The 27,713-nt window shown below is 46.9% G+C and overlaps 1 protein-coding gene across 1 annotated transcript; it reads left to right on the forward strand.

Annotated features, from left to right (window-relative positions):
* Nucleotides 1-1,053: 1,053 nt before the first annotated feature.
* On the forward strand, nt 1,054-25,484 carry LOC117888923 (calpain-12-like). Its single transcript, XM_034792718.1, has 19 exons — nt 1,054-1,088; nt 1,805-1,979; nt 3,523-3,588; nt 4,525-4,610; nt 5,261-5,335; nt 7,829-7,989; nt 8,845-9,014; nt 11,964-11,975; nt 14,949-15,156; nt 16,681-16,726; nt 17,018-17,060; nt 17,885-17,947; nt 19,371-19,428; nt 20,472-20,536; nt 21,298-21,366; nt 22,056-22,134; nt 23,419-23,535; nt 24,322-24,380; nt 24,616-25,484. Exons 1-19 carry the CDS (start codon nt 1,054-1,056, stop codon nt 24,640-24,642), a joined length of 1,614 nt encoding a protein of 537 aa, XP_034648609.1. The 3' UTR covers nt 24,643-25,484.
* The last annotated feature ends 2,229 nt before the right edge of the window (nt 25,485-27,713 follow it).

Genomic DNA, 27,713 nt, shown 5'->3' on the forward strand with positions numbered 1-27,713 from the left:
GTGCTCTTGTTGCCAAGAAGGCTAACGGCATTTTGGGCTGTATAAGTAGGGGCATTGCCAGCAGATCGAGGAACGTGATCGTTCCCCTTTATTCGACATTGGTGAGGCCTCATCTGGAATACTGTGTCCAGTTTTGGGCCCCACACTACAAGAAGGATGTGGAAAAATTGGAAAGAGTCCAGCGGAGGGCAACAAAAATGATTAGGGGTCTGGAGCACATGACTTATGAGGAGAGGCTGAGAGAACTGGGATTGTTTAGTCTCCAGAAGAGAAGAATGAGGGGGGATTTGATAGCAGCCTTCAACTACCTGAAGGGGGGTTCCAAAGAGGATGGAGCTCGGCTGTTCTCAGTGGTGGCAGATGACAGAACAAGGAGCAATGGTCTCAAGTTGCAGTGGGGGAGGTCCAGGTTGGATATCAGGAAAAACTATTTCACTAGGAGGGTGGTGAAACACTGGAATGCGTTACCTAGGGAGGTGGTGGAGTCTCCTTCCTTGGAGGTTTTTAAGGCCCGGCTTGACAAAGCCCTGGCTGGGATGATTTAGCTGGGAATTGGTCCTGCTTTGAGCAGGGGGTTGGACTAGATGACCTCTTGAGGTCCCTTCCAACTCTGATATTCTATGATTCTATGATTCTAAGGCCTATGCCAAGTAAGTGCCTCTCATTCAAGACAGCCATTAATATACTTTTATAAGTTGTCTCTCTTTCCTCAGCCCTGTACCTTCCAGGCTTCCATTCCTCAACGATCCTCACACCTCCATAGGACCCTTCTCTGGGAACTGAGACTTCAACTGTGCTTCCAGGCTAATGGCCCCAAGCAAATGAATCCTTGAGTTAAGCACAACCAGCTGGCGTATCTTTAAACGTGCCTTGCCCTGTCTATGTTAGGTGCAAAGTTGTGTTCAAAATCATGTTGGTTAATGTATTAAAACAGAGCCTGTTTTCCTAGTGTTGAGAAACCCTAAACCAGTACAGTTTACTCCTTCTTCCAGCTCCTCATAGAGCATGTGACATCAGTCTAGACTCCTGCTAGACTCTCCGTCACTTATTACCATGTACGACACCCCCTCTCCCACATCACCAAATGGGTGCCAATGGGCTGGAATAAAGGACTGTAGCTGTAAAAGCAACTATCGGAGAAGTCCCTAGATGGGTGTGGTAGAACATCCAGGGAGGCACAATGGGGCCCAGGCCAGCCCCCACGGGGGGAGAGAAGGGAGTGACACCCAGCCCCTTCCCATCCCCAGCTCTGTTCCACTCCCAGCCCCACACCTGTCCCTGTCCCCAGCCTTGGCACGGCTCCACTGCCGGCCCCGACCCCAGCCTCGCCCACTGGCCGCAGCTCTGTTCCCAGCCTGGGGCCAAGGCTGGGAGTGGGGCTGGGAGCGGAGATGCATCTGACTGTGGCTCCGCTCCCACCTCCAGCCTCAGCCCTGTTCCCAGCCCCAGACTCACCCCCAGCTGCAGCCCCCTTACTCCTCTCCGCATCCCCCCTCCCCAGCTGCGGTCCCACTCCCAGGCCTGGCTCTGGGGAGGGGAGAGGGGTGTGAACCTCAAAAGTTTGGGGACCACTGAACTATCAGGAAAGTTGAAAATGGAAACTAAAGTCAATCACCCCAAATTGCACCTGAGGGTCAGAGGTCATCAATAATGTGCCTAGTCCGTGTCCTCCATGCCAGTGAACTACAGCTACAGGAGAAGCAGAGAGCTCATCGGAGTCACTTGCTTGTAGTTCCTGTCAGGCTGTATTTCAATACGTTGCTTATTTCTCCCTTTCTCAATCATTTTCTTCCTTCCCCTTCAGGTTCAATGGCTCCTATGGGGCCATTGATGGTGGCTTCAGCAATGAGGCCTTTGTGACCTTCACTGGAGGTATCGGAGAGTGCATTCCCCTTGAGAAGTCAAAAGCATCTCCAGACTTCTTCAAAATTATAAAAACAGCGGTGGACAGAGGGTCCTTGATAGGGACAAGCACCACAGTAAGTGCATACGCCATACAACCTTTTATCTGTCTCTGAGACCTCACAGGAAACCCCTAATATCTGTAGAATATCTCTGCTCTTTCAACATCTGTGATACACTGGTGTATGGCTCCTGGGGGAATTCCGCACAGCAGGGCCAGGTAAGCAGGCCTGGGACAGACAGAGCAGGGCACGCGGGGCAGCTGAGGGGGTCACAGACTGTGATTCAGGAGGGCTAGTGGGGTGACAGCATTCAGCTGGGGCTGATTGAGCCAGGGGAGGGAGACTACAGGGCCACTTGGGGATGCGGGAGGGGGTCTGCAGGGTCTCATGGGGACAGGGAAGTGGGGCTGTAGGGACACACGGGGACAGGGGCAGTTGTGCCTGACTGAATGGGAGAGACTAGGGGTCTGCATGGGGAAGGCTCCCCAACTCCCTAACAACCTCCCCGCCCAACACACACACAGAAAAACCACAAACCTGTTCCATATTTCTCCCACCTACACCCAACAACCCTCCAGGTTCAGACCCTGGCTCCTTCCCAGCAATTACTTCTCTCTCCCTCAGCTCCTCCGTTACTCCTCAATCCCCCAAGCCTTTGCATTGCTTCTGAGGAGTGCAGGAAATACGGTTCTGTACTGTAATTTAAATGAATTATTACTCAGAGTTGTGTATTAATATGACTAGTAAGGAATCTATTTGTCAAAAAACATTTCCTGAATCTTTTTTTTTTTTCGGTCTGTATTGTTAGACATACTTGCTGACAGCTATTTTGAAGTAGATTACCAAAATAATTGACACTGGTGTGATTATATTGTGTTATTTGATCAATAAAATATACAGAATTTTAAAATACTGTGGGCAGGATTTTTAATTTTTTTGATGCAGAATTTTTAAACGTGGGGCGTAGAATTCCCCCAGGAGTAATGTATATCAGACGTAACTACACTGAAATCAGTTAAGAAAGGGAGGTATTTTTAGCCTGCCTTAACTGTTTTTCTTTTTTGGTGTTAACACCCCTTTAGCTCAAATAAGACATGAGAGAACAGCTTCCTTTGTTAAAGATTCACCACACCTACACTTCAACTTGAGAAGAGCCCGCTCCAGTTCTCTCTCCCTAAAGAAATCTCCAGCAAAACTGGGGAAGACTAGAATCAATATTCACGATGTAGAAACAAGCAGAGAAAATCCCTTCAACTTCCTTATCTTTTTCAGATCTTTTTTATACCACATAAACAAGTAAAAAAGAGCACAAATGCATTTTTCCCTTCTGCAGGTCAGCTCTGAGACTAATGCAAATGGGAGCAACAGTCTTGCTGAATAGGACTTGCCTTAAGACGTCAAATTTATTCCTTTAAGTTTAGCAGGTGTTTCTACAGAAGCCTGCACTGTTATATTCTATCTTCTTAAAGAAGGTGTTGTGCTGTTTCTGGTATATTGTTGAATAATGGCTACATATGACATCTCCCTGTTTCCTTTTTTAGGTTCACACCTCTGTGAGCCTTTGTATCAGAGCTGTAAATGAGTGTGATGTGTGTCTTTTGTGTTAACTTTACCATAGAGTGATGAGGGCGAGGCACATGGACTGATGAAAGGGCATGCATATTCTGTAACAGGAATTGACGAGGTGAGCCAATGCCCAGGTAGCACTGAGATTCCTTTCCTTGCTCTGTAGGGATCATCCAGGGAGACAGAGAAGCATTCAGTTTCATCACTGAAAGAGGCACCACAGCTAACCCCCTTTGTTTTCAGTTTAAACCAATTTTTACTGAAAAATTTCTGGGTTTTACAAAAAGGATTATTCTTTTTTTTTTTTTTTTTCTGATTTTCACCCTATATTTGTATCATTCAAATGTATACAAAATAACTTGTTTTATTAGGAAAACACAATACATTGCATGAGAGATATGTATTACGATAATACATTTGTCTGTGTGTGTATGCAAAGCTGCCTGTTGAAGAAAGAAGATACACACAATAAACAAACAAGCACACATGCAAGCTCTGAAGTGCGTGTGCATCTGAATTTACTGATTAATCTCATACCCACCACGTATACATTTCAAGCTGCTAGCAGATAACAGCTTAAAGGATACGTTTCAGAACATAAGGAAGTATTCAAAAGTTTAAAAAACCAAAAACAGGAGAAAAGGATGAAGTTGAGAATATGCACTGCAAATGGTGTGGCCCAATTATTAAATATAATTATTTATAGGCTAATAGTTCTAAGACTACAACAGTAAACGGTTTATTCAAATTAAAAGTTTAATTTGGGGATTAGAGATATATTGTTTTCTTAAACTCAGAGGTGACGTGTTTTGAGTTCTGTTTTAGTTTTGTAGCAAACCACAGTGATGAACAGAATTCAAAGCATTAATCAGCTGAATACTCCCCCCCCAATCTTTCTGTCCACCAAAATAAACCCCGATATTTACACCAAAAAATTATCAATAGTTTTTTTTGCACTGATTTTCACCCGTTTTTGTTGTGATGATGCGTGTTACATGTACAGACTGAACTCTGCTCATGGACCACTCTGTGCAATTAACTACTTTACCCACAGGTGAATTATAAGGGTGAGAGGAAAGAATTGTTGCAGCTGAGAAACCCGTGGGGCAAGTCTGAGTGGACAGGCAGATGGAGTGATGAGTAAGTGCAGCATTAAGGAGACGAATCACAACGCACAAAACAACTCAGTAGCTCCCTCAATCCTTTACAGACTTCTTGTGTATATCTTTTGGGGACAGAGGATGCATATATTAGCATTTTATATGGGAACTATAACTTGATGGTGACATCTATTAAACACAGCTCAGCCTGGTGTAGCAATCAAATGCCTTATTATGCAAAATTTCTGTATGTGTATCAATCCAACCACAGTATCTATCTACTTATATCGTCCCCATCACTGTACTTTGAGTTCCTGCCACTAGAGAGACTATAATCACACACACACATACACACAGGTACATTACATTATTATTTTTTGTTACTGTTATTAACTATTGGGTGCAAGACACCCCATACTGGACATTGTCACCTAATACGCACTCATATTCCATTTCATCCTATATTTCCATTCAGAACTGTCACTTAAATAGCAACAGAGGGTCCTGTGGCACCTTTAAGACTAACAGAAGTTAGTCTTAAAGGTGCCACAGGACCCTCTGTTGCTTTTTACAGATTCAGACTAACACGGCTACCCCTCTGATACTTGTCACTTAAATAAATATCTCATAGCATGTGAACTCTGCTCTTCTCCTTGTTGCACTCATGGCTTCATATTGCTTTGCATTTAGGTCACTTCTGTGGTTAGATCTGGACCCAGGACTCCAGAAAACTCTGCAGGTGAAAAAGGATGATGGAGAGTTCTGGTAAGAGACCCCAGCCCATTAAACCCCACACAGCCAATCAAGGTCAACCCTGGGGAAAAAAAGAGTTTTTCAAAATAGTGCATATATGTCAGTTGGATTCAGCGGAAGTGTGGTGCAGTTTGGATTTGCTTTCATGCTAGCAATCAATGAGTCTATGCTGCAGGATACTGAGGGGTTAGCAAACTGTCTTCAATTTCATTTTGGAAGGGGAGGAAAATGAGGTTAATAGAATCATAGAATCAGAGACGAAGAAGCCCCATTAGATCCCATATAGTCCACACCCCCTGTGGTCAAGGCAGAACTGTTCCCTATAGTCCATTCTCCAAGGCTTTGGCCAGATGATTTGTGCAATAGAGTTTCACCACTTCCCGCAAGAGACTCTGGCATAGTCTAATACACCTCAATGGCAGGAAATCTTCCATCCCACTACTTGTCATTATAACCCCCTTGAAACATCATAAACAATGTATTGGGCTGGATGCAGGAATCAATGGGTCGGAGTCCCCAGCCTGTGCTCTACAGATCAGACTAGATGATCATGGTGGTCCCTTCTGGCTTTAAAATCTATGAATCTATGAAACAATTCTCTCTCCCTTCATATACTTAAGAACATAAGAACGACCAGACTGGGTCAGACCAATGGTCCCTCTAGCCCAGTATCCTGTCTTCAACAATGGCCAGTGCCAGATGCCCCAGAGGGAATGAACAGAACAAGGCAATTTGGCAGTCAGAGTTTAGGGACACGCAGAGCATGGCATTGCTTCCCTGACTAACAGCCATCGATGGAGCTGTCCTCCAGTATTCCAGTGCTTGCAGTTATTTTCCCATCTTGGTAGTCATTTATGTAAAATCTCCATAGCTAGTTCTTATAATCTTTCTGTATAAGGCTGGGTCTACACTATCCGCCTGAATCGGCGGGTAGAAATCGACCTCTCGGGGATCGACAATCGATCCCCAAATCGATGCTCTTACTCCACCAGCGGAGGTGGGAGTAAGCGCCGTCGACGGGAAGCCGCAGAGGTTGATTTTGCCGCCGTCCTCACAGCGGGGTAAGTCGGCTGCGATACGTCTAATTCAGCTACGCTATTCACGTAGCTGAATTTGCGTTTCTTAAATCGACTCCCCCCTGTAGTGTAGATGTAGCCTAAGTTGGTCCTTCCACCCTTTTAATCTTTTGTTTTTTGTTTTTTTATTTACATATGTGTCTCTTCTCTTCAGAAAAGTGGTACTGTCTCAGTGGGAAGGATAACAGAACAGGAGGAAAAAATAGTGGTATGGAAGGTGGGGTCTGAACTCCACATTAGCTTGTTAGAGTCGGTAAAAAGCAACAGAGGGTCCTGTGGCACCTTTGAGACTAACAGAAGTATTGGGAGCATAAGCTTTCGTGGGTAAGAACCTCACTTCTTCAGATGCAAGTACTTGCCCACGAAAGCTTATGCTCCCAATACTTCTGTTAGTCTCAAAGGTGCCACAGGACTCTCTGTTGCTTTTTACAGATTCAGACTAACATGGCTCCCCCTCTGATACTTGTTAGGGTCTGTTACCTCACTCGTGCCTTCAGGCACAGACTGCTGACTGTGGAAACAGCAATAGGACAGTCCTAGCTCTGGGATCAGCTAAGCCTAATACAGATATAGCTATCTGAGATAATTGGGGGGGAGGGATAGCTCAGTAGTTTATGCAGTGGCCTGCTAAACCCAGGATTGTGAGTTCAATCCTTGAGGGGGCCATTTAGGGTTTTGTGTCAGAAATCTGTCTGGGGATTGGTCCTGCTTTAAGCAGGAGGTTGGACTAGATGAACCTCCTGAGGTCCCTTCCAACCCTGGTATTCTATGATTCTCTCAATTTGCTGACTAGGGTGACCAGATGTCCTGATTTTATAGGGACAGTCCTGATTTTTGGGTCTTTTTCTTATATAGGCTCCTATTACCCCCCACCTCCTGTCCTGATTTTTCACACTTGCTGTCTGGTCACCCTATTGCTGACAAATAGTAGGTTATTTGTTACTTATTTGCATTATGGTAGTACCTAGAGGCTCCAGTCATTGTGCTCGGAATTGTGCGACCATGTAGTACAAAGATTGTAATCTTGGTTCATGACGAGACGCAACAGGTGAATGAAGCCGACAGATGAGGTAAAATGAGCATGTTTTTGCAATTCTCAGTTGGCCACTTGTCTAGCATTGTGGGTTAATAATGTTCCCTGGGCATCTCAGCAAAGCTGAGTTGTCAGGAGGTGTTTCAAAGATAAGGTGACAGTTGTCTGCATTTTGACTGGGAGTTTCTCCTGCTCGCATAGGAGGGCAAAGCTAAATTGTGAAGAGTCTTAAAGGATCAACGTTTCCCACCTCTCTAGACCTCTATGAATTATTTCTCTGTCCTCTCTCACATCCCTCTTTCCCCCTCCCCACTAGAACAATGTGATGACTCTGTAAGGAATACAAATTCAGTTTTTTCTGCAACCCCCATTTCTCTCTTTATTTCAATGATGAAGGATGGAAATGAATGATTTTGTGAAGTATTTTGATGACCTGCAAATCTGCAGCCTGTCTCCGGATTCACTGTTCAGTGACAAAACAGCAAGTTGGAAAGTTACTGCCTTCCATGGACGCTGGATCAGTGGTTATAATGCTGGAGGCTATGACAAAAAGAGAGGTACAATGCTTTGCCTTTCAAAAAAAAAAAAAGTCAAGGGGTCTGGAAGTCATGGGAGGACATGAGAATCTTTGCTTTCATTAATCAAATGTAAGTTTCTAGCCCTCATGGTCATTGAGAAAACCGGGAAAATGTGACTCCCTGAAGGCTCAAAACCCATAAGGTGAATATACAAATGTATTACTTCATGCCAATCTCATGGTTTTTAGGCTAATCTCATGTTTTTGGGGAGGCTGATGTGATTTTTGAACACCTGGAGTTGGCAATACCGAGTCATTAGCCCAGAGGCTTCATAGTTTCCACACCTGGGTTCACCTGCTGGTTTGCTTAGGTTTTGCCTGCACAGGATAGGTTTTTCAGTATAAGCAAAGGTGTGAATTGGAACAGAGAGCCTTGGTGGAGCTGGGAGTGGAGGTAGGACTGCAGCAGTTGCAGAAGGGGGAGCTACAAGTCAGGATTGAGGGGCATCAGCAGAGTTCTCTGTGTGTGGGGAGCCCAGGGCTGGGCTAGCAGGGGCTGCGGGTCGGGAGTGAGGGGCATCATTAGACAGGTGGGGCGGGAGAGGAGGGCAGGTACTGCAGGTCAGGACCGAGATGCACTAACAGGACTCAGGCATGGGAAATCTATACAGGTTGTTGTCTGCCTCCAGCAGCTCCCCAGCCCACACCTCTGTAAAGGCCTGTCAAAAGCTGCCCTGAGCAAAGACCTCAGCCATATCTAAAAGAGACAGGAGCTGAAATTCTCTCTTTCACGCAGCCAGCGGCTTTAGTTCTTCCCCCTGCAAATTGAGGGTAATACCAACATCCATTTGTTTTTCTGTTTACTCCACTCCCCCCCCCCCCATCCTGGTTGTAGAAAATACGTTCAAAAACCCCCAGTTCCATGTTAGGCTGCGGGAAGCAGATGAATATGACCTGAAGGAGCAGCACCCAGACCCCAAATGCACCTTGCTTGTCTCCCTGATACAGAAGGACCGACGCAGAGGAGGGAAAATACACTTGCCTATTGGTTTTCAGATCTACAAGGTAGGGGACAAGCTTTGTTATCTGTGAGAGCTGGGTGAATAATTCGAAACAAATAATTTATTCAACAAATTTCATTCCTTGAATGAACAAGAGAAAGAGGAAGGCAAGTGGAGGTCCTCTACTTCATGGGGAAGGAGAGCTAATAACTGGTGACATCAGGAAGGCTGAGGGGTTTAATGCCTGTTTTGCTTCAGTCTTCACTAAAATGGTTAATGGTGACCAGACACTCAACACAATTAATGTTGACAACAAGGGGAAGGAACGCAAGCCAAACTAGGGAAAGAATAGGTTAAAAATTATTTAGATAAGTTAGACATATTCAAGTGAGCAGGGCCTGATGAAATTGGTCCGAGGGCACCCAAGGAACTGGCTGAAAAAATCTCAGAGCCATTAGCAATTATCTTGGAGAACTCTTGGATCCTGGGGGACAGCAGAGGTCCCAGAAGACTGGAGAAGGGCAAACAAAGCACCTATCTTTAAAAAGGGGAACACGGAGGATTTGGGGAATGATAGACCAGTCTGCCTAACTTTAATACCTGGACAGATACAGGAGCAAATTATTAAACAATTAATTTGAAAGCACCTAGAGGATAATAAGGTTACTAGGAATGGCCAGCATGGATTTGTCAAGAACAAATCATGCCAACCCAAACTAATTTCCTTCTTTGACAGGATTACTTACCTAGTGGATGGGGGGAAGCAGTAGCTGTGATAGAACTTGATTTTAGTGAGGCTTTTGGCACAGTCCCACATGACATACTCATAAGAAAACTAGGGAAGTGTGGGTCTAGATAAAATTACTATCAGGTGGGTGCACACCTGGTTGACAGACTGTACTCAAAGAGGAGTTATCAATGGCTTGCTGTCAAACTGGGAGGATGTATCTAATGGCGCCTGCAGGGGTCAGTCCTGGGTACAGGACTAGTCAGTATTTTCATTCATGACTTAGATAATTGAGTGGAGAGTGTGCGTATACAAGGGTGCTGGAAAAATTTTATAGTGGGGAAATGATGGAAACTGTGTATTTGGTGTTTGTTATTACTCCTTCAAGCCAGGGCTGGGGCAGCAACCCCATCACCCCTAGTTCCAGGCTTCCAGCACCACTGTGCTTATAAAATTTTCACATGACACCAAGCTGGGAGGGGTTGCAAGCTCTTCAATTCAATATGACCGTGACAAATTGGAGAATTGGTATAAATTCAACAAGATGAAATTCAATAAAGACAAGTGCAAAGTACTTCACTGAGAAAGGAAGGATCAAATGCACAACTGCTGAAAAGGGTCTGGAGGTTAGAGTGGATCACAAACTGAATACGAGGGTCGGGAAGGAATTTTCCTCCAGGGCAGATTGGCAGAAGCCCTGGGGGGTTTTTCATCTTCCTCTGCAGCGTGGGGCACAGGTCACTTGCTGGAAGATTCTCTGCACCTTGAAGTCTTTAAACCATGATTTGAGGACTTCAATGGCTCAGACACAGGTTTGTTACAGGAGTGGGTGGGTGAGATTCTGTGGCCTGCGTTGTGCAGGAGGTCAGACTAGGTGATCATAATGGTCCCTTCTGACCTTAAAGTCTATGATTCTGTGATTCAATGCGATGCTGCAAAAAAGGCTAATATGATTTTGGGGAGTATTAACAGACTGTTGTATATAAGATACAGAAATCCCGCCCTACTTGGCCCTGGTGAGGCCCCAGCTGGGGGACTGTGTCCAGTTCTGGGCATCACCATTCAGGAAGGTTGTGAACAAATTGGAGAGAGTCCATAGGAGAGCAACAAAAATGATCAAATGTTTAGAAAAACCTGCCCTAGGAGGAAAGGTTAAAAAAAACACTGGGCAGGTTTAACCTTGAGAAAAGAAGTCTGAGTGGGGACCGGATAACAGTTTTCCAATATGTTAAGGGCTGTTATAAAGAGGACTGTGATCAATTGTTTTCCATGTCTACTGAAGGTAGGACAAGAAGTAATGGGCTTCGTCTGCAGCAAGATTAGAGAGTAGGAAATGCTGAGGGGCGTTAAGCTCTGGAAAAGGCTTCCAGGGGATGATGTGGAGTCCCCATCACTGGAAGCTTTTAAAAACAAGTTGGACAGACACTTGTCAGGGCTGGTCTACGTTTACTTGGTCCTGCCACAGTGCAGGGAGATGGACTTGATGACTTACTTCTCAAGGTCCCTTCCAGCCCGACATTTCTATGATTATCTTTATGAGTTGCCTGTGATCACACTTGTTTGATGCATTTCTTCCAATATTACAAGGAGAGATTTAAGGAGCTCAATCTCTTCAATTTATCAAAAACAAGATCAAGAGGTGACTTGATCACAGTGTATAAGTACCTACCTGGGGGCTAAATGGCTTTTTAATCTAGCAGTGAAAAGTAGAACTAAAACCAATGGCTGGAAGGTAAAGCCAGACACAGGACTGGCTCTAGGCACCAGCAAACCAAGCACGTGCTTGGGGCGGCACAATTCTAGGGGCGGCATTCCGGGTGGGTTGTTTTTTTTGTGTGCTTGGGGCGGCAAAAAACCTAGAGCCGGCCCTGACCAGATAAATTCCATTTAGAAATAAGTCATAGAGTGAGAGTGATTAACTACTGGAACAAACTACCAAGGGACATGGTGGAATCTCCATCTGTTGAAGTCTTCAGATCCAGAATAGATGCCTTTCTGGAAGAGATGCTTTAGTCAAACAGAAGTTATTGGGCTCAATACAGGAGTAATGGCATGAAATTTACCAGCCTGCCACCTTGTGATGCTGCCTGCAGGTGTTGGGCTGATGCCTACCTGTTTGTCCGGAGGTAAGCACTGTGGGCAGCACCTGATTACAGCTAATGTGTAGTAAAAAGCAATGTCACCTCAGGGACTGCAGAGTGGTAGGAGGGCTGATATAATACCAGCTGCTTGTATCTTCCATTGCATTGCTCTGAATTTTTCTCCCTGGTATATTTTCTCTTGCAGATCCCCACAGAGGTAACTATCGAGAGAGACAGAGGAAACCCAAGCCTCAGACTTTCATCACCTGGGGATTTCCTTCTGTCCAGGCTTTCGTCTCACCTTTGAAGTTCTCTATTTAGTTTGGCTTTGTAAAGTGTTTTGATGTGCTAGGTTTGGGGATGTGAGATGCACGGATAGATACAGCTTCAGAGCTTACAACCTCACAGGGAAAGTCCTCCCTTGAGCTGAGAAACAGAGTAAAGGGAAATTAAAACAATAATCTAAGGCCTGGTCCCCACTTAGTCCGGACTTCGGACTAAGGTACGCAAATTCAGCTACGTTAATAACGTAGCTGAATTCGAAGTACCTTAGTCCGAATTTACCGCGGTCCAGACGCGGCCGGAAGTCTCCCCCCGTCGACGCCGCGTACTCCTCTCGGCGAGCTGGAGTACCGGCGCCGACTGTGAGCACTTCCGGGATCGATCCCAGAACATCAATGGCGTGCCGCCGGACCAGCCGGTAAGTGAAGACTAGGCCTAACTGTTGAGTCGAGCTGGCTGAATAACACAAAGGGACTCACAACTATTTTCAAAATTAAACATGGCAAGTTGGCTTCACTGTCATTCCTGGCATCATATTATTTGTTGAATATTTGAATGCCCATTGGTTTATCTGTGAAAATGTTCAAGAATTCCCAAAATGTCAGGAATTTTAGCACAAGCAATGATTCATAGAGTTGTAGCAGAAAGTGTGCTATTCCCTGTTCCCCTTCTGGTATTCTCCCCTTTTAAGAGTTTCGGTCATCCAATCAGGGAGCTGAAACAAAAGATGTCATTTAGGTGACTAATCACACACCGTGAATAGTTGCCAAAGGCTTAATAAAAACAACAAGGAGTCTGGTGGCACCTTAGAGACTAACAGATTTATTTGGGCATCAGCTTTCGTGAGTAAAAACCTCACTTCTTCGGATGCATAGAGTGAAAGTTACAGATGCAGGCATTATATACTGATAGGCTTAATAAAACCCAACAACTGAGCTTTTGTTAGTATCATCTGTTCAAAGAATCCTTACCAGTTAGAGATATTTACAGAAATCAGTGTCAGCTTGTGAAGGATTCATGAAGAGTGAGATTTTCAAAAGCACCTAGATTTAGGAGCACAAATCCCTTGGAAAGTCAAATGAGACTTGTGTACCTAACTCACTTAGGCACTTCTGAAAATCTCATCTGAAAAGACTCAATTCACTGGATAATTTATTCTCCATGATGTCAAGTATCAGGGGGTAGCCGTGATAGTCTGTATCCACAAAAACAACAGGGAGTCCGGTGGCACCTTAAAGACTAACAGATTTATTTGGGCATAAGCTTTCATGGGTAAAAAACCCACTTCTTATTCTCCATGAATAATTCCGCCAGCTCTGCTTTTGCGTCATATGGTTCTCGAGCCAGGGAAATATGCAGTCTGATTAACGCTACCTCATGCCGTGAGATGTAAATCATCAATTCAAGATCATCCCTAGCTTTTCTCTAGCACCGTTGTTACCCAACTTTACAGCCAGAGAGATAGAAGCTAAAAGGAAACTGAAACGAAAGGCTTTGGGCTCGTGATCTGCCTTTGGGGGAGGCGTGTATTTTATCTACACGGCTCCTGCACTCTGCAGCAAGTGATGGCTCGTGCAGCGAGTAGAGGAGACGTCCTTTCTCAAATATCAATTGGAGCATCTGCAGACATGTTCACGATTCTCGTCAATGTGGTTGCTGCAGGCAGTGAGCTGCCATAAGGGAGATCTGGGACATTCTCCCTGGACCAGGTTCACAAAACCAAATCTCAAAAGAGAGACAAGGTGGAGGAGGTAATATCTTCTATTGAAAGACTTCTGTTGGTCAGAGAGAGACGCTTTTGAGCTGCACAGAGCTCTTTTTCAGGTCTGGGAAAGGTACTCGGAGCATCACAGCTAACAGCAAGGTAGAACAGCTTGGTAATACAAGATGGAACAGATTATGTAGCATAGGAGTTAATACATGTTACACGGGATCATTCACGATGAAGAAAAGGTTACTCCCCCTGGCCTGTGCAGTAACTGGGGTTCTTCGAGGTGGGTATCCCTGTGGGTGCTCCACTTCAGGTGATGGTGCGTCCCTGCACCTTTGATGGGAGAATTTCAGCAGCAGTGCTCGTCTGGGTCGTGCATGCGCTGTCCCTGTTTCGTGCTGTTGTTGTCACCTATCTAGTGCATGTGACCAGACCCTCCCCCCCCCACCAGCTCCTTCTCTGTGGTACAGTCTGGAATTTGAACTCGGAAGGAGAGGGGAGGTGGGTGAGTGGTGGCGCACCCACAGGGACACCCATCTCGAAGAACCCCAGTTACTGCACCGGGGGAGTAACCTCTTCATTCTGAATGGTCCCATGTAACATGTAGTGACTCCTATGCTAAACAGTCTGTTCCAACTTGTATTTAGCTGGGTCACTTTATCTTTCTCAGACTTGAGGAAGAGCTCTGTGTGGCTCGGATGCTTGTCTCTGCCTCTTCCGTCGACAGAAGTTGGTCCAATAAAAGATATTACCTCACCCATTTTGTCTCTCTCATATCCTAGGACCAACGCGGCAACAACAACACTGCAAATCTCAGAAGAAGAGTTCTTTGTTGTTTTGAATCATTTTAGCTTCTGTTGATCTGATAAGTGGATTTGATTATAATTATATATAGATATTCAAAAACCCCATGTAGATTCAGATTTTTAAAAGTTCTCAACTTTTACTCTGAAATCTTTTTCGACAAAAGCAGGACAATCCCTTGTTTATTCTTCTCAGAAACTACTGAAGGAGGAGACCAAAAACTACCTTTGTAGATTGCAGCTAACGTGGAGGGCTCTGAATTCAGGTTGCTGCTCATGTGGGAACTCTGGAAATTGGTCTGGATAACTGCAGATTGGGTTTAGGTTGGAGGTTGGGAATGCACGTTAGGGAGAACCACCTCACTGAGTCTGAACTGGGATCCTCTTTCCACAGTATCTGGAGCTGAAGCACATGTCCCAGAGGAGGAAGATGCTTGCCTCTTTTCACTACGTAGATGGGTCTGACTATTTTGAAGAAGAGGTAAATACAAAGCGATTCGAACTCCCCCCTGGAGATACCTCATCGTTCCCAGCACCTATTCTCCGAATCAAGAATCTGAGTTCATCCTTCGGGTTTTCACGGAGAAGACGCATGCCTTCCAGTGAGTCCTGTTTTCCCATCCGCTCATTTGAAAATAAAAGATAGAGCTAATCACTAGCACTTGTATAAGGCTTTAAAAATATGCCTACCACACTTTAGTCATAAAGAGCCAAGGAGCTTTTGCATGTTCCCTTGCAGAAGTAAAGTGATTCTTTTCTGTGAGGCAGCAGCCCATTGTGGTTAAGTGACTTGCTAGAGAATATGCAAAAATTTAGAAAGTAAAATCATGGTGTATTCTGCTGTTCTCGCATCTCACTTATATTGGCACCTGGATCAAATCCTGCCTGTATAAAGCATTTCTAATGTGCCCATTACTTTACTACCTAGATGCCACATACAAATTAATGATTGCATTGATAATGTTTATGCCCAATTTCTCCTCTCCTCCATAAACATTCTTTGGCCATTGTTATTTAACAGAAGAGTGTGTTTTCCCTTTTTCTCTTTTCTTCTCTTGTCACATCCTCTGTTCATAGCAAGCCATATCAGTTGTTCTTCAGTCTTTGTTATTCAGGGAAGCCTTTTCAGAAAAGATGGGTCTTGCATCTTGCTCTGGAAATGGGTAGGTTAGGGCTTATTCCAATTCTCATCGTATTTACATTTTATTAATTGGATTTATTTGGCATGTTTTTGCTGGACCGTGCCATGCAGAAGATCAGACTGAATTATCACAATAGTTTTTGCTGACCTTAAAATATGTGGGTGAAATTCTGTGCTGAACATCTATCTTTCCATTTTATCTTGCCAACCATCACTATGATGTGATGTAAACTTCCATGTAAAATCAGTAGCAAAGTCCCTAGTGTATTTCATTGCGTCTTTGGCACTTCTGTCTTTTTGGGGGAGACACTCTGCTTGAGGTAGGGTTTGTGGTGGGCAGGGATGAGGTTAATTTGGTTCAGGGTGAGGATTTGAGGGGCTTGGTTGGGGTTGTTGAAAGTAGAAGGAGATATCAGTGGGGTATGAAGGTAGAAAGGGGTGTCAGTGTGGTGAAGCTTTTCAAAGACGAGGGTTTTGCAGGGTTTCCTAAAGACGCTCAGTCTCTGGATTCACCTGATCTCCTATGGGAGTTGTCTCCATAGCTGGGTCCCCTTGACTCAGACTGCTTTTTCCCCGAGTGCTTTGTCAGGGCTTTATGATCTGTATTGTCCCAGAGGAGCGTAGCCGTCATGGTGGGTCATAGATTGAAATTCAGTCTTTGATATAGCTTGGGCTTGATCCATAAATTGCCTGTGGAGGGACTGGAGTGTAGGCCATACATGCTCATTGTGGCCTGAGCAGGTAGCTGCATTCTGCACCGTTGTCCACACATTCAGCTTCAAATACAGTAACTTACAGTGACCCAGCCTGGAGGGGACAAATGCCTGGATCACTGTGGGCAGGTCGTTGGTGGGGAGGAAGGGAGGAAGAAATGCAAGCGAAAAGGCATTTTTAGATTGTTGAGTTAAAAGTGACAACTTAATCTCCACCCTGCAATTTTGTGACCGTTGGGCCTTTCTCTTTGCAATTCCCTTCTCTTCTACAGTAAGTTATTTTAACACCTGCCGCTTCACTGTTGCTGTCTCTGCTCAGTGAGCCAATAGAGGTTCTTATAAGATAGAGACTATAAGACTGAGGATGGAAATCGTCCTTTGTAACTGTACCCTCTGCTGCAGAGCCTGAGAACTGCACCAGAATCAGGAGTTTTGTAGCTAATACAGGCAAATATCTGTAATGGACATATGAATCGTTTGTTTTTGTATATATACATGAAATAAAAAATAAGTAGGAGGGGGACAGTTAAGGGGAACGAAAAGGGGGACAAAATGCCCAAGAAGAGACCAGTTTCCTAAGTGACACTGCGATTTTCTTTTGTTTTCCAGTGAAATTGACGATGAAATCTGCGCAGATCTGAAAACTCTTGGGGTAACAGTTTTGCGGAAAATTTATAATGAAAGAGCATCTGTTCCCTTCTCTTTCTGAAGGAAGCAATGCTCAGTGCGGGGAGAGAAATGGGTTAATAATTCATGTGATGAAAAGGTGGATTCTCTGCATAGCTCTCTGGACAGATTCATAGATTCTAAGGCCAGAAGGAACAATTATGATCATCCTCTAACACGGGCCCAAAAATTTCACTCAGTGATTTCTGCATCCAGCCTCATCTCTTGCGGCTGAGCCAGATCATATGTTTAGAAAGGCTTCCAATTTTGATTTAAAGTTTTCAAATGTTGGCGAATCCACCACAACACGGGGTGAGCTGTTCCAGCGCTTAATCACCCTCACCGTTAAAATTTCCAATTTGAATTTGTCTAGTTTTAAATTCCAACCATTCGGTCACTACGAAATGCCAGAAGCAACCTATCCGGTTGTGATCGTTTCAATGTCTGCACTTAGGGTTGTTTAAAAATTTGTATTTTGTTTTTTTAAACAATTCTTGTCATTATGATTTTTTTCCTGACCCTCAGATTTCCCTGGCAGTTTTTCTAAGTATTTGCCTTTCTGCACCTCACCAAAAGTCCAAATGAATATTTATTTAAAAGACAAGAAAAAGGCAGGCAAAACGGTGACTTTTTAGCGCTGTCACTAGCTAAAGGTCAACAAAAGCCTTGGATTGTTTTCCCAGATGAGCTGATGTAGCATTCAGGGCTAGGCCCATCCTGCTACCTATATGGAGGGGCGGAGGAAGAAGTTTAATGCAGGTGGAAATATTTTGGGGCATAACCTTTGCCCTTCCCCTCCTTCTCCCTCAGATGGGCACCAGTGTGGAAATTGGGGAGGAAGTGGAGAACATCTTTCTGCAGTTTGCAGGACAGGTAAGTGGAAAAGAATCCATTTCAGAAATGTCTTGAATGAGATTGTTCTTGGCGTCCCTTTCTCCACTCAGCCCTTCAGATCAAGGCTGGGCTTCCTTACAAAGATCAGGTTTACTGTTTCCATAATGGGACAGGACTTAATGGCTGCTACAGAATTAAACAGGACTCTCTCCCATACCTCTGAAAAGCGTCGGCCGTCGGGGTACAGATTGTTCGTCTTAGTCCTGGTCTTCAGTCTGGGAAACTGACCCATTGCTGCTAGGGGTTGCCAGCAGCATGCCCCTTTGAACTGGTATTGAAATATGGGCTGGAATAGCATCTACAGCCCTTCTGCACTGGTCATGGGGGCTACTGTGGCCACTGGGTCTGTGTAAACGTGGCTCCCAGAGCCCCGCCCCACTGTGGCCTTCCTTGTTGGCCTGAAAGGGCCAGTGCAGGGAGTATTCCCATGGTGCATGGGGGGCGGGGTGCAGGCAGCCCTATGGGGCCATTCTGCAGGCAGATCTCACCACTCTCCCCCATGCAGGTCTTAAGAGATGAGGAGGGCCTTGTGGTGGCCCTTCTGGCCTTCCACTACCTGAAAGGGGGTTCCAAAGAGGATGGAGCTTGGCTATTCTCAGTGGTGGCAGATGACAAAACAAGGAGCAATGGTCTCAAGTTGCAGTGGGGGAGGTCTAGGTTGGATATTAGGAAACACTATTTCACTAGCAGGGTGGTGAAGCACTGGAATGGGTTCCCTAGGGAGGTGGTGGAATCTCCTTCCTTAGAGGTTTTTAAGGCCCGGCTTGACAAAGACCTGGCTGGGATGATTTAGTTGGGGTTGGCCCTGCTTTGAGCAGGGAGTTGGACCAACCCTAATCTTCTATGATTCTATGACCCTGACCCCATAGGTGAATTTCCCCTGCAGTGAGGAAGTTTTAAGAAAGGCCCTTCGGCGAATGTGCAGCCAGACTGTCCACTGCGTGGAGCAGAAGCTGGGCACAGAATAGGGGGGACACATAGCTGGTTACAGTTCCCACCTTCTCTGCCGCCCCTAGGGGCAGGTGACAGCAGCCAAGGAATGCTCTAACCTGCATCCATTAGCCACAGTTCCCAAAGGCTCATGATCTGGCAGCTGAACGCGGCCATGCCCTTCCCCACACCCTCCACCACTTCCTGCACCGGGGGCTACAGGCAGAGGGGGAGAGGAGCCTGGTGGGGACACCCTCTGGCCAGGGAATTCCCAGCTTAGGGGATGCAGTCAGTCTCTGATATCCCCACAGGATGAAGTGGGACCTAGCGCGTTAACCAGTGCACCTCTTTAAATGATTGACACTTCGGGAAATATTTACAACTTGCAACGTTTTCAAACGTTCCCTTCGGGAAGCTGGGGGCCATGTGATCATGATAACCCCACTCATTCCCTTGTGGGGTACGTTTGCAGGACCAGGAAATTGGTTTTGTCGAGCTCAAAAAGATACTGGCTGTGACCTTGGCAAGAGGTGAGTGTTGAGACGCTCGAGGGCAACAGGGCCTGAATCCTGTTCTATTGACCTCGCCCCGGCCAGCCTGGCTAAGCTGAGATGGCCTTTTGCTCTTGTTACTCATGGGAGCAAGGAGATTGGAAGATCCCTGACGCTGAGGTGATTCCATTATAGGTTATGGACTAAGGGCTCGATGTGCTGGGGCCTCATACAATCAATCACACCCATGTCAAGCGAGTGCCCCGTTAGTATAAAATGCTGCCACATCCAAATGGCAGCGTGTTACAGACACTGTGGAGTGGTGAATTCGGCTGGAAAAGCCCGATCGGCCCATCCTTAAGCGAAGATAATTTCCACTGACCTCCACAGGACTGGGCTAAATCTCTGTCAATACCTGCAAGTGCGATGACTTGGGTATTTGCTGTGTGGGAAGAGGAAGGGAATGGATTTTAAAGGGTTTCTAGTTTCGCACATCTCAAGGGCAGAAGGGACCACTGTGAACATCTAGGCTGATCAAGAAGGAAGGTCAGAAGAGCTGACAGGAGGCAGTGTGGCTGTCGCCATGTCAGTCCCAGGATATTTAAAGAGACGAGGTGGGTGAGGTAGTATCTTTTATTGCACCAACTTCAGTTGGTGAGAGAGAGACGTTTCTGAGCTTACACAGAGCTGTCAGGAGATACTGCCCTTGACAAAACACCCAGGAAAGAAGGTGGGATGGGGTGGAGGAGGTATTTTAAAGAATTTGCAAAGCGTCCAGAACAAGAAACAATGCATGACACATAGATACCATTGTATGCCCCGCACCTATCTCTACTCCTATATGTAGATCTGCTATTGAAGTAACAATAGTGGTTTCTATTCCTGTAGCCCCAACGATCCCAAATCTCTTCCCAAGCTCCACTGAAACCCAGGGTTAACTGAGTTCAGCAGAATGGGAATGCTAATTTTCCTCACTGACAATGACAAATACAATTTATTAGTCCCTAGTGCTTCTAAACTAATAAGGCACAATGAGAAGCCTAAACATATACTTGAAAATAAAACATGTATTTGTGTTGCAGAAGCTGGTTCAAAACCAGAGAGATTCCAGCTGGAGACCTGTCGGCAAATGATCCGTCTCTTTGACGTATCCTTTGGAAAAATAATATTGCCCAGATGTTAAAACCACACATGGCTGGAGATAGATATTAGGCAACATCACGATGAAGTTTTGGGGCTGGCCTGGACAGCATGAAGCCATGCTGAGGATCTGTATTTGGTTTTCCCTGCTAATTGCCTGCCAAGGCTGACTTTAGACCAAGTCTACTCTGGGCTTCAAACCAAGTTTAGGAATCCGATTTGAACTAGAGTCCAGCTAGATTGGGTTCTGTGGTTTGTCTGGAGGCCTGCTAGGACCGTGTCTAGAAGATAGCAGAGATAGGCCCAGACCAAAACCTCCATTCCCAAAATCGCTGAGATTTGCAGGAGTTTGGATCTAAGAACTTGGAGGTGAGGCCCAAGCACAGTTTTCAACGGTGTAAACTCAGCTAAGGCCCTGTCCATGCTGATCTGGCTTAACCACATTTACAAACCTTGGTTGGCAAATTGGAACCTCAGAGCACGTGGGCCCTTCTGCTCCGTACCACACCTAGAAGTGCGGTGTCATTGGCGCTGGGCTGCTGAAACCCCAGGGAATCCCGGCTCCGGCTATCTGATAGAGAGACACGCTGCTGGTGGGAGCCTTGTTCGTCCCCTGCTCAGGAGGCAGTGTGCTCTGTTGCACCAGGGGTGGGAAGGAGAGGTGGTGGGGACAGGAGAACATACTTATGGCTGAGGGGCAAGCCCTGGCAGCAGCCATGTCTCCTCCACACACAATGGGCTTTGCTTTCCCTTCATGCTGAGAATCAGTACAGCAAGAACGGCCGGTTGTCCCTGGAGGAGTTCAAGACGCTCTGGGAGAGGCTGAGGGAATGGAAGGTGAGTGTGGAGCAGGGAGGAATCAACAGAGCATAGGGGCTGGAAGCCGCGGGTTGGGTCCGGCAGCTGGAGTGGCGGTACCCAATGCTGACAGCAAAGTGAAGGCAGGGCCATACAGAGACGGTACGTCCACACTGCGATAGAAAACCTGCAGCACTGACTCGCAGAGCCTGGGCTCAGGCTGGAGCCTGGGCTCTGAGACCCTCCCTACTTGTGAGCCCATTTTACAGTCCCGCAGCCTGAGTCCCGCGTGCCCAAGTCAGCTGACCCAGGCCAGCCATGGCCGTGCCGCAAGTCTTTTATCACGCCGTAGCCATCCCCTTAGAGATGAGACCAAAGCAAATTCGTGGGCCCCGGCACCCTGGAGATTTGGCTCGGCAGCCGAACAGCACAGCTCATACTGCGAGAACAGCCATTGTCAGGGGAAATAATAAATTCACCTCCCTTCTGCTGGTTGCTGTCCAGGGGGGAATTAAAGGACCTCACCCATCTCAAAAGACTGGAGGGATAAGAACAGAGGGATACGTATCGCAGTCCCTTCCAGTCCTATGTTTCCATGATTCCATAACACTGTGTCTTAGCAAACAACCCCTCTCTCATGCAAATTGCTTCTGGCACCTGAGGCTGGAGGGTGCCATTGTCATCCCTGGTGCATGTGATCAGATTCTGGTTTTCTGCTCCTGCTACAGGCCATCTTTACCGAGCATGACAGAGACAAGTCCGGGAACATGGATGCCTACGAAATGTGCCTGGCCCTGGCCACTGCAGGTAAGAGGTGGGGAGTACATGGAGGTAGGAGAATTAAAGTGGGAATGGAGCAAGAACACATTTTCTGTCCACCTGGGACAGAATAAATAGCACCACGTTCTCCGGCTGCGGGTGGATTCATAGGTGTTAAGGCTAGAAGGGACCATCACAGTCATCTAGTCTGAGCTGCCAGAGAATCCAGCCATTAACGTCTGAGAACTAACCAATGCTCACTCAGTGAGTCAGAGCCAGGGACAGAACCCGGGAGTCTCCTCCCCGCCCCTTGCTCTCCGCAGCCTAGGGAGGGAACGTGGTTGTCGTCAGATGCTGGCTGCGTGCGTGTTCTCTCTGCATGTTCCACCGGCTCTGGCCAGACAGCCCGTGCAGCAGGCTCCGATCGAACTGCCCAATAAGCCGACAAGCCTTGGTTTAGTAGCGAAGGCGCCTGGCCAGGTTTATTGCCGACGGCTCATGGTTACAGGGACACAAACACGTGTATGCCCGTGACAATGGACCGGCTCGGTTAGCGGCAGGACTTTCCACTATCCTCTAGGCCAGACAAAGACCCTCCCTCTGAATAGTATCAGGGGGTAGCCATGTTAGTCTGTAGCCACAAAAACAACAAGGAGTCTGCTGGCATCTTAAAGACTAACAGATTTATTTGGGCTTAAGCTTTCGTGGGTAAAAAACGTCACTTACACCGATACAAACAAGTTACGGATCACACTTGAAGTATCAGGGTGCCCTCTTCTGATGTCTTAGGGCCCCCACATAGCCTTGTTCCTGTAGGTTCCATCAAAACATTGCTACTTATCATGCTGTCACCCTGACCTTCTCCGTAAGATGGGTCAGCATGTTCCTGTTCTCTTTGGGGAGCGTGTTTATCGGGGTGTTCTGGTACCATCTGGAATGTGCTTGTGTGAGTGCCTAGCACCTCTTAGGAATATGTGTTTTTACAATATCAGCCCCCTGCTTGCCAAATTCGTTGAGCAGGGCCTGCCTCTTGCTCACAACTTAACCTTGCTTTATATCAGCAAGGTTTTGACTACTTTAGACCAGGCCTCAGACCAGGCCTCTGATACATGGGCTCATGTTTCAGGCCCTCTTCCTACTGTAGTGGTTAGTAGTTGAAAGCCGAGCTGGACTCAGTTCATCACACTGGACCTGAACAGCCCCAGAACTTTAAGTTTGGATCCAAATGCAAAACTCAGATCCAGTGGTAGCTGACCCAGGCTCCAGCTGGAAACCCAAACGCTGCGGGATCGGAGGAAGGTGAGTCAGTTGTGGCTTTTTCCTTCTTCCCAGGGTTCCACTTGAACAATCAGTTCTGCGAGATCATCACCAACCAATACCGCAACCGTGGGCTGTGCATTGACCTCAACAGCTTCCTGTCCTGCCTGGCGCACCTGACCTGGATTTTCAGTAAGAGATGGCTACGTGCAGTTCTGCCCCCAGAGCCAGAGGCAAAGCTCTAGGTTGCCTGTTTTACCACAGGCCGCAGCAGCCTGTCAGGAGGGATGGTGCTTTATCCCTCCAGGGGGTAGCTGCTGCCTTGTTTAGAGGAGTTAAAAGTGGGCCAGGTGTGTCCAGCTGGATCCGGTGTGGGGATTACGCTAGATCTCTCTTCTGCTGGCAGGTCAGATACGATGAAAGAGCCCCTGGGGATTGTGCTCTCAATAAGAGGGCAGTTTTAATCCAAGCAGCCCTGGCCTTCTGGCAGCTGCGTGTCCCTATACACAGCAAACAGGGAGCCACAAACAGCTCCGGCTGTGCTTGCCCTGCCAGCCTCTCTGCTGCCCCTGCTTGACGGCCCAGCCCAGGGCGACCAGACACAACTGTGAAAAAACGGGACTGGGGGTGGGGGGTAATAGGCGCCTAGATAAGAAAAAATCCCCAAAAATGGGACTGTCCCTTTAACAACGGGACATCTGGTCACCCTAGGCCAGCCACAGGGCACAGCAGAGGCTATGCAGGGGGAGGAATGGCTAGTCAGAGTGGATGGGGTTTCTGAGGCTGAAACTCAGAGGCAGGACCTGGCTGTGGAAGCTGGACATGGGGCAGAGCAGCCACCCTTTGGTGGATGAAATAACACAGCCTTGGGGTGTAACTACAACCGCTCGCCTCGCACCAAGCTCGGAGCACCTGGTGCGGATGGGGGTGGGGATGTTACAGGTGAAATGGACACGTCACTTTGTTCTGTTCCAACAGGGCAGTGCAAGACCCGTGACCGAGACAGCACGGGGATCGTCATCATGGCCCATAAGGAGGTGAGCAACAGGGTTCATTCTCCCCGTAGAGCTCTGAGCTGAGTCGTAACTTTGGACACAGCTATAACTTATAGCTGCCCTCCACCACGGCGGGCTGTGGTTTCCACCGCAGCGGGTCGGACTCTGCTGCTCTCAGTTACGCTGTGAGCAGGGAGCGACCCCGCCGCAGGCAGTGGAGTTACACTGGGACAAAGCACTGGCCACCCACTGACCTGGTTAACTCTTTGCTTTTCAGTGGCTGGAACTCATCACTGCCACTTAATGGGAGGAAGCCGCATCGTCCCCAGAGTGTAGCCTAAAGAACTATCCTGCTTGCTTGCATATCTATCTATCTATCTATCTTTTCTTATAGTTTAAGTATTTAGTTTACTGTAATAGGTTTATAGATTTATATTAAAGTAAGTTTGGCTGTAATGCAAGAGACCTACAGGCCATATCCTGTATGTTAAGCTAAAGCAAAGTGAGCCTATCTATATTAAGAACTTTTACTCAGAAAGCAAAGTTGACCTATAGCTTGTTATCTAAATAGCTGAGTACCCACGCCTATGTCCATGACCTTTTATTTAGACCAATAGAAATGGAGAATGGCATAGGGGGGGTTTCAGTGTGGTACCCACAGATTTAACAAGTACACCACAAGAGACTGATGTGCGTACGTACCTGTCATCAATACACACATACATACTAGCCTACGGGGTACGTGTACCCTAACATTTCTGTGGGTGAGGAATGAAATTTGGGCATAAGAGGAAGGATTTCCGGCATTTGCCCTATAAAAGAGGTAACCCACCTCAGTAGAGTACTCCAGTTCTTACTTTACTCCATCTCTATTCTCATGTACTTCCTCCACTTTAAGTTTCAAAGGAACTAGGCTAAGGTCGGTTTCCCTAAGTTTTATTCTTAGTTTGTTTATTAGGTTTTGATTTAAGTTTAAGTTAGTCAAGTAAACCCTAGTCAGCTTTGATAGCGCTTAGCATTTTCTAAGCACTGCCTCCCTCACTTGAGAAACCTGAACCGCAAGGCTGGTCCCGTGTCTCTTACCACCAGGTTATCAAGGAAGGGTGTGAGTATATTAACCAAAGCTTTGTTGCATATACTACTATATTATCAGATGTATCTTTTGAATAGCAGTAACGCAATAGTAACTTTGTAACTCTGGGTATTTTACCGTTTACTTACTATTATTGATTTTAATAAAAAAAGTCTTTCAGGCTATATCTGTCTCTGTGTGAGCTTCTTGTCATACCCCCGAGGGTCCTTTGTCAATTCTGTGGAGCCTGATTCAGGACAAGAACTTTTATCTTCTGATCAAACAGACTGGCGAGCTTAAACCCCACACTAATTCATATGAATGATAATAATTATTGATAGTATTAATTACATTAATGAATTAAATTCCCATATTATCCAAATGAATATTATCAGTACACCCTAAATCAGGCTACAGGAGCGAGGCCTGACGCACAGAGCACGCACCAGTCCAGCCCTACGGCACGGAATCAGAGCGAAGAGCAGGGACGGCGCCGGAGGAGCTCCCCTGGACGTTTAGTCCGCACCGATTATTTGTGAAAATAGCTTGTTTTGAGCATTGCACTGCTCTAGTTTGCACTCACACTTGCTGTACTAAGAATCATAGTAATCATGAGCTTTTATCACAGCGGCTCTCCGCTTTGCACTGGTCCTGTGGCAGACCATGTCCTGCGACAAGTTCACATTGTGATCCCGGGGTTGAGATTACAATGGACACACTACCAGCTCCTGTCTTGACAAATCTTTGAATCTAGTCGTGGGCTCCGGTGTCACTTAGTTGCTTTTGAAAAGTGGATTCCTGGGGCAAAGCTGAACTTTAGTTTGAAAGTTTGGGCTGCAGAGAACAACCCAGCCCTGTGGGCGCTTGGACAAAATTAAAATCGAATGGGGTTCCTTCCTGCCTCAATGACATGGAGTAAACGATCGCTCCCAGAGACAAGACACTGTCAGTGCCTGGATTCAGCAGGGCAGAAGTTTATTATTGGATCCAGGCGAGTTACTGATGGCTGTCCATGGAGTTTTTCCATGGTCCCTGTTCTCCACCAGGGGCCCAGGGGCCCCTGGAGGGCTGCGAGCAGGTTTCAGTGGGTCCATCAAAATAAAGCAGAGAGCAGAGCTGGCATTACAGGCCCGGGGCTGAAACCTGAGCAACTTAATTTTGCAGGGCCTCCTGGGCAGAGTGACCAGATAGCAAGTGTGAAAAACCGGGACAGGAGGTGGGGGGGTCATAGCCACCTGGATAAGAAAAAGCCCCAAATATCAGGACTGTCCCTATAAAATCAGGACATCTGGTCACCCTACTCCTGGGGCATGGAGCCCCAAGCAGTTCCCTTGCTTGCTACCCCCTAGTGCCTGCCCTGGATTTAATCCACTGGATTTTATTACTCCTGGGGGAATTCTGGGGATTTTGATTTTTCCTGTATGAAGTACATTCTGCCCAAGAAGTGCTGCAGTTCCGCCTTTTGCCCACCAGAGGCCGCTGTGGTGCTAGCATGAACGCAGCCAGCTGTTCTGGCCCCACAGCGGCCTCTGGTGGGCAGGAGGCGGAACCACTGAACCACTGGAGAAGTGGGGGGTACCCACAAAAGCTTATGCCCCCCAAAATCTGTTCGTCGTTAAGGTGCCACCGGACTCCTTGTTGTTTTTCTTGGCCAGAATGTATTTCATGCGGGGGTGGGGGGAATTCGGTGCGTTCCTGGTGCTGCAGAATTCCCCCAGGAGCAGCAGTTCATCACAGCACCTTCCCGTGGAGCCAGGCTGGGACAGAGTGGGGCACCCAGGGCTGCTGGGGGTCACAGACTGGGGCTCAGAATGGCTAGTGGGGGAACAGACTGCGGCATGGACTCAGGAGCTAGTGAGGTGACAGCGTTGAGCCTGGGGATGGGGGTGGGGGGCTGCAGGGACACATGGGGATGGGGGTGCGGGGACAGGGGCCGACGTGTCTGACTGAATGGCAGAGGCTTGGGGTCAGCCAGGATCTGCATGGGGGAGGCTTCCCAACACCCTAACCCCCCCACCCCAAAAAACCACCTTCTCCCACCCACACCAACACCCTCCAGGTTCACTCCCAGGCTCCTTCCCTCCCCCTCAGCTCCTCCGTTACCCCGACTCCCCCAAGCCTTTGCGCTGCTTCTGACAGGTGCAGGAAATGACTTACTCAACGTTCTGTTTTAATATGCCTCGTAAGGAATCCAGCTGTCAAAGAATATTACCAGAATCTTTTTTACCTGCTCGGTATAGTTACAGGCACGCTGGCTGACAGCTACTTTTGAAATAAATTACCAGACTAATTGCAACTGGCAT

The sequence above is a fragment of the Trachemys scripta genome, chromosome 16 (genome assembly GCF_013100865.1).
Source record: "Trachemys scripta elegans isolate TJP31775 chromosome 16, CAS_Tse_1.0, whole genome shotgun sequence".
Taxonomy (NCBI): domain Eukaryota; kingdom Metazoa; phylum Chordata; order Testudines; family Emydidae; genus Trachemys; species Trachemys scripta.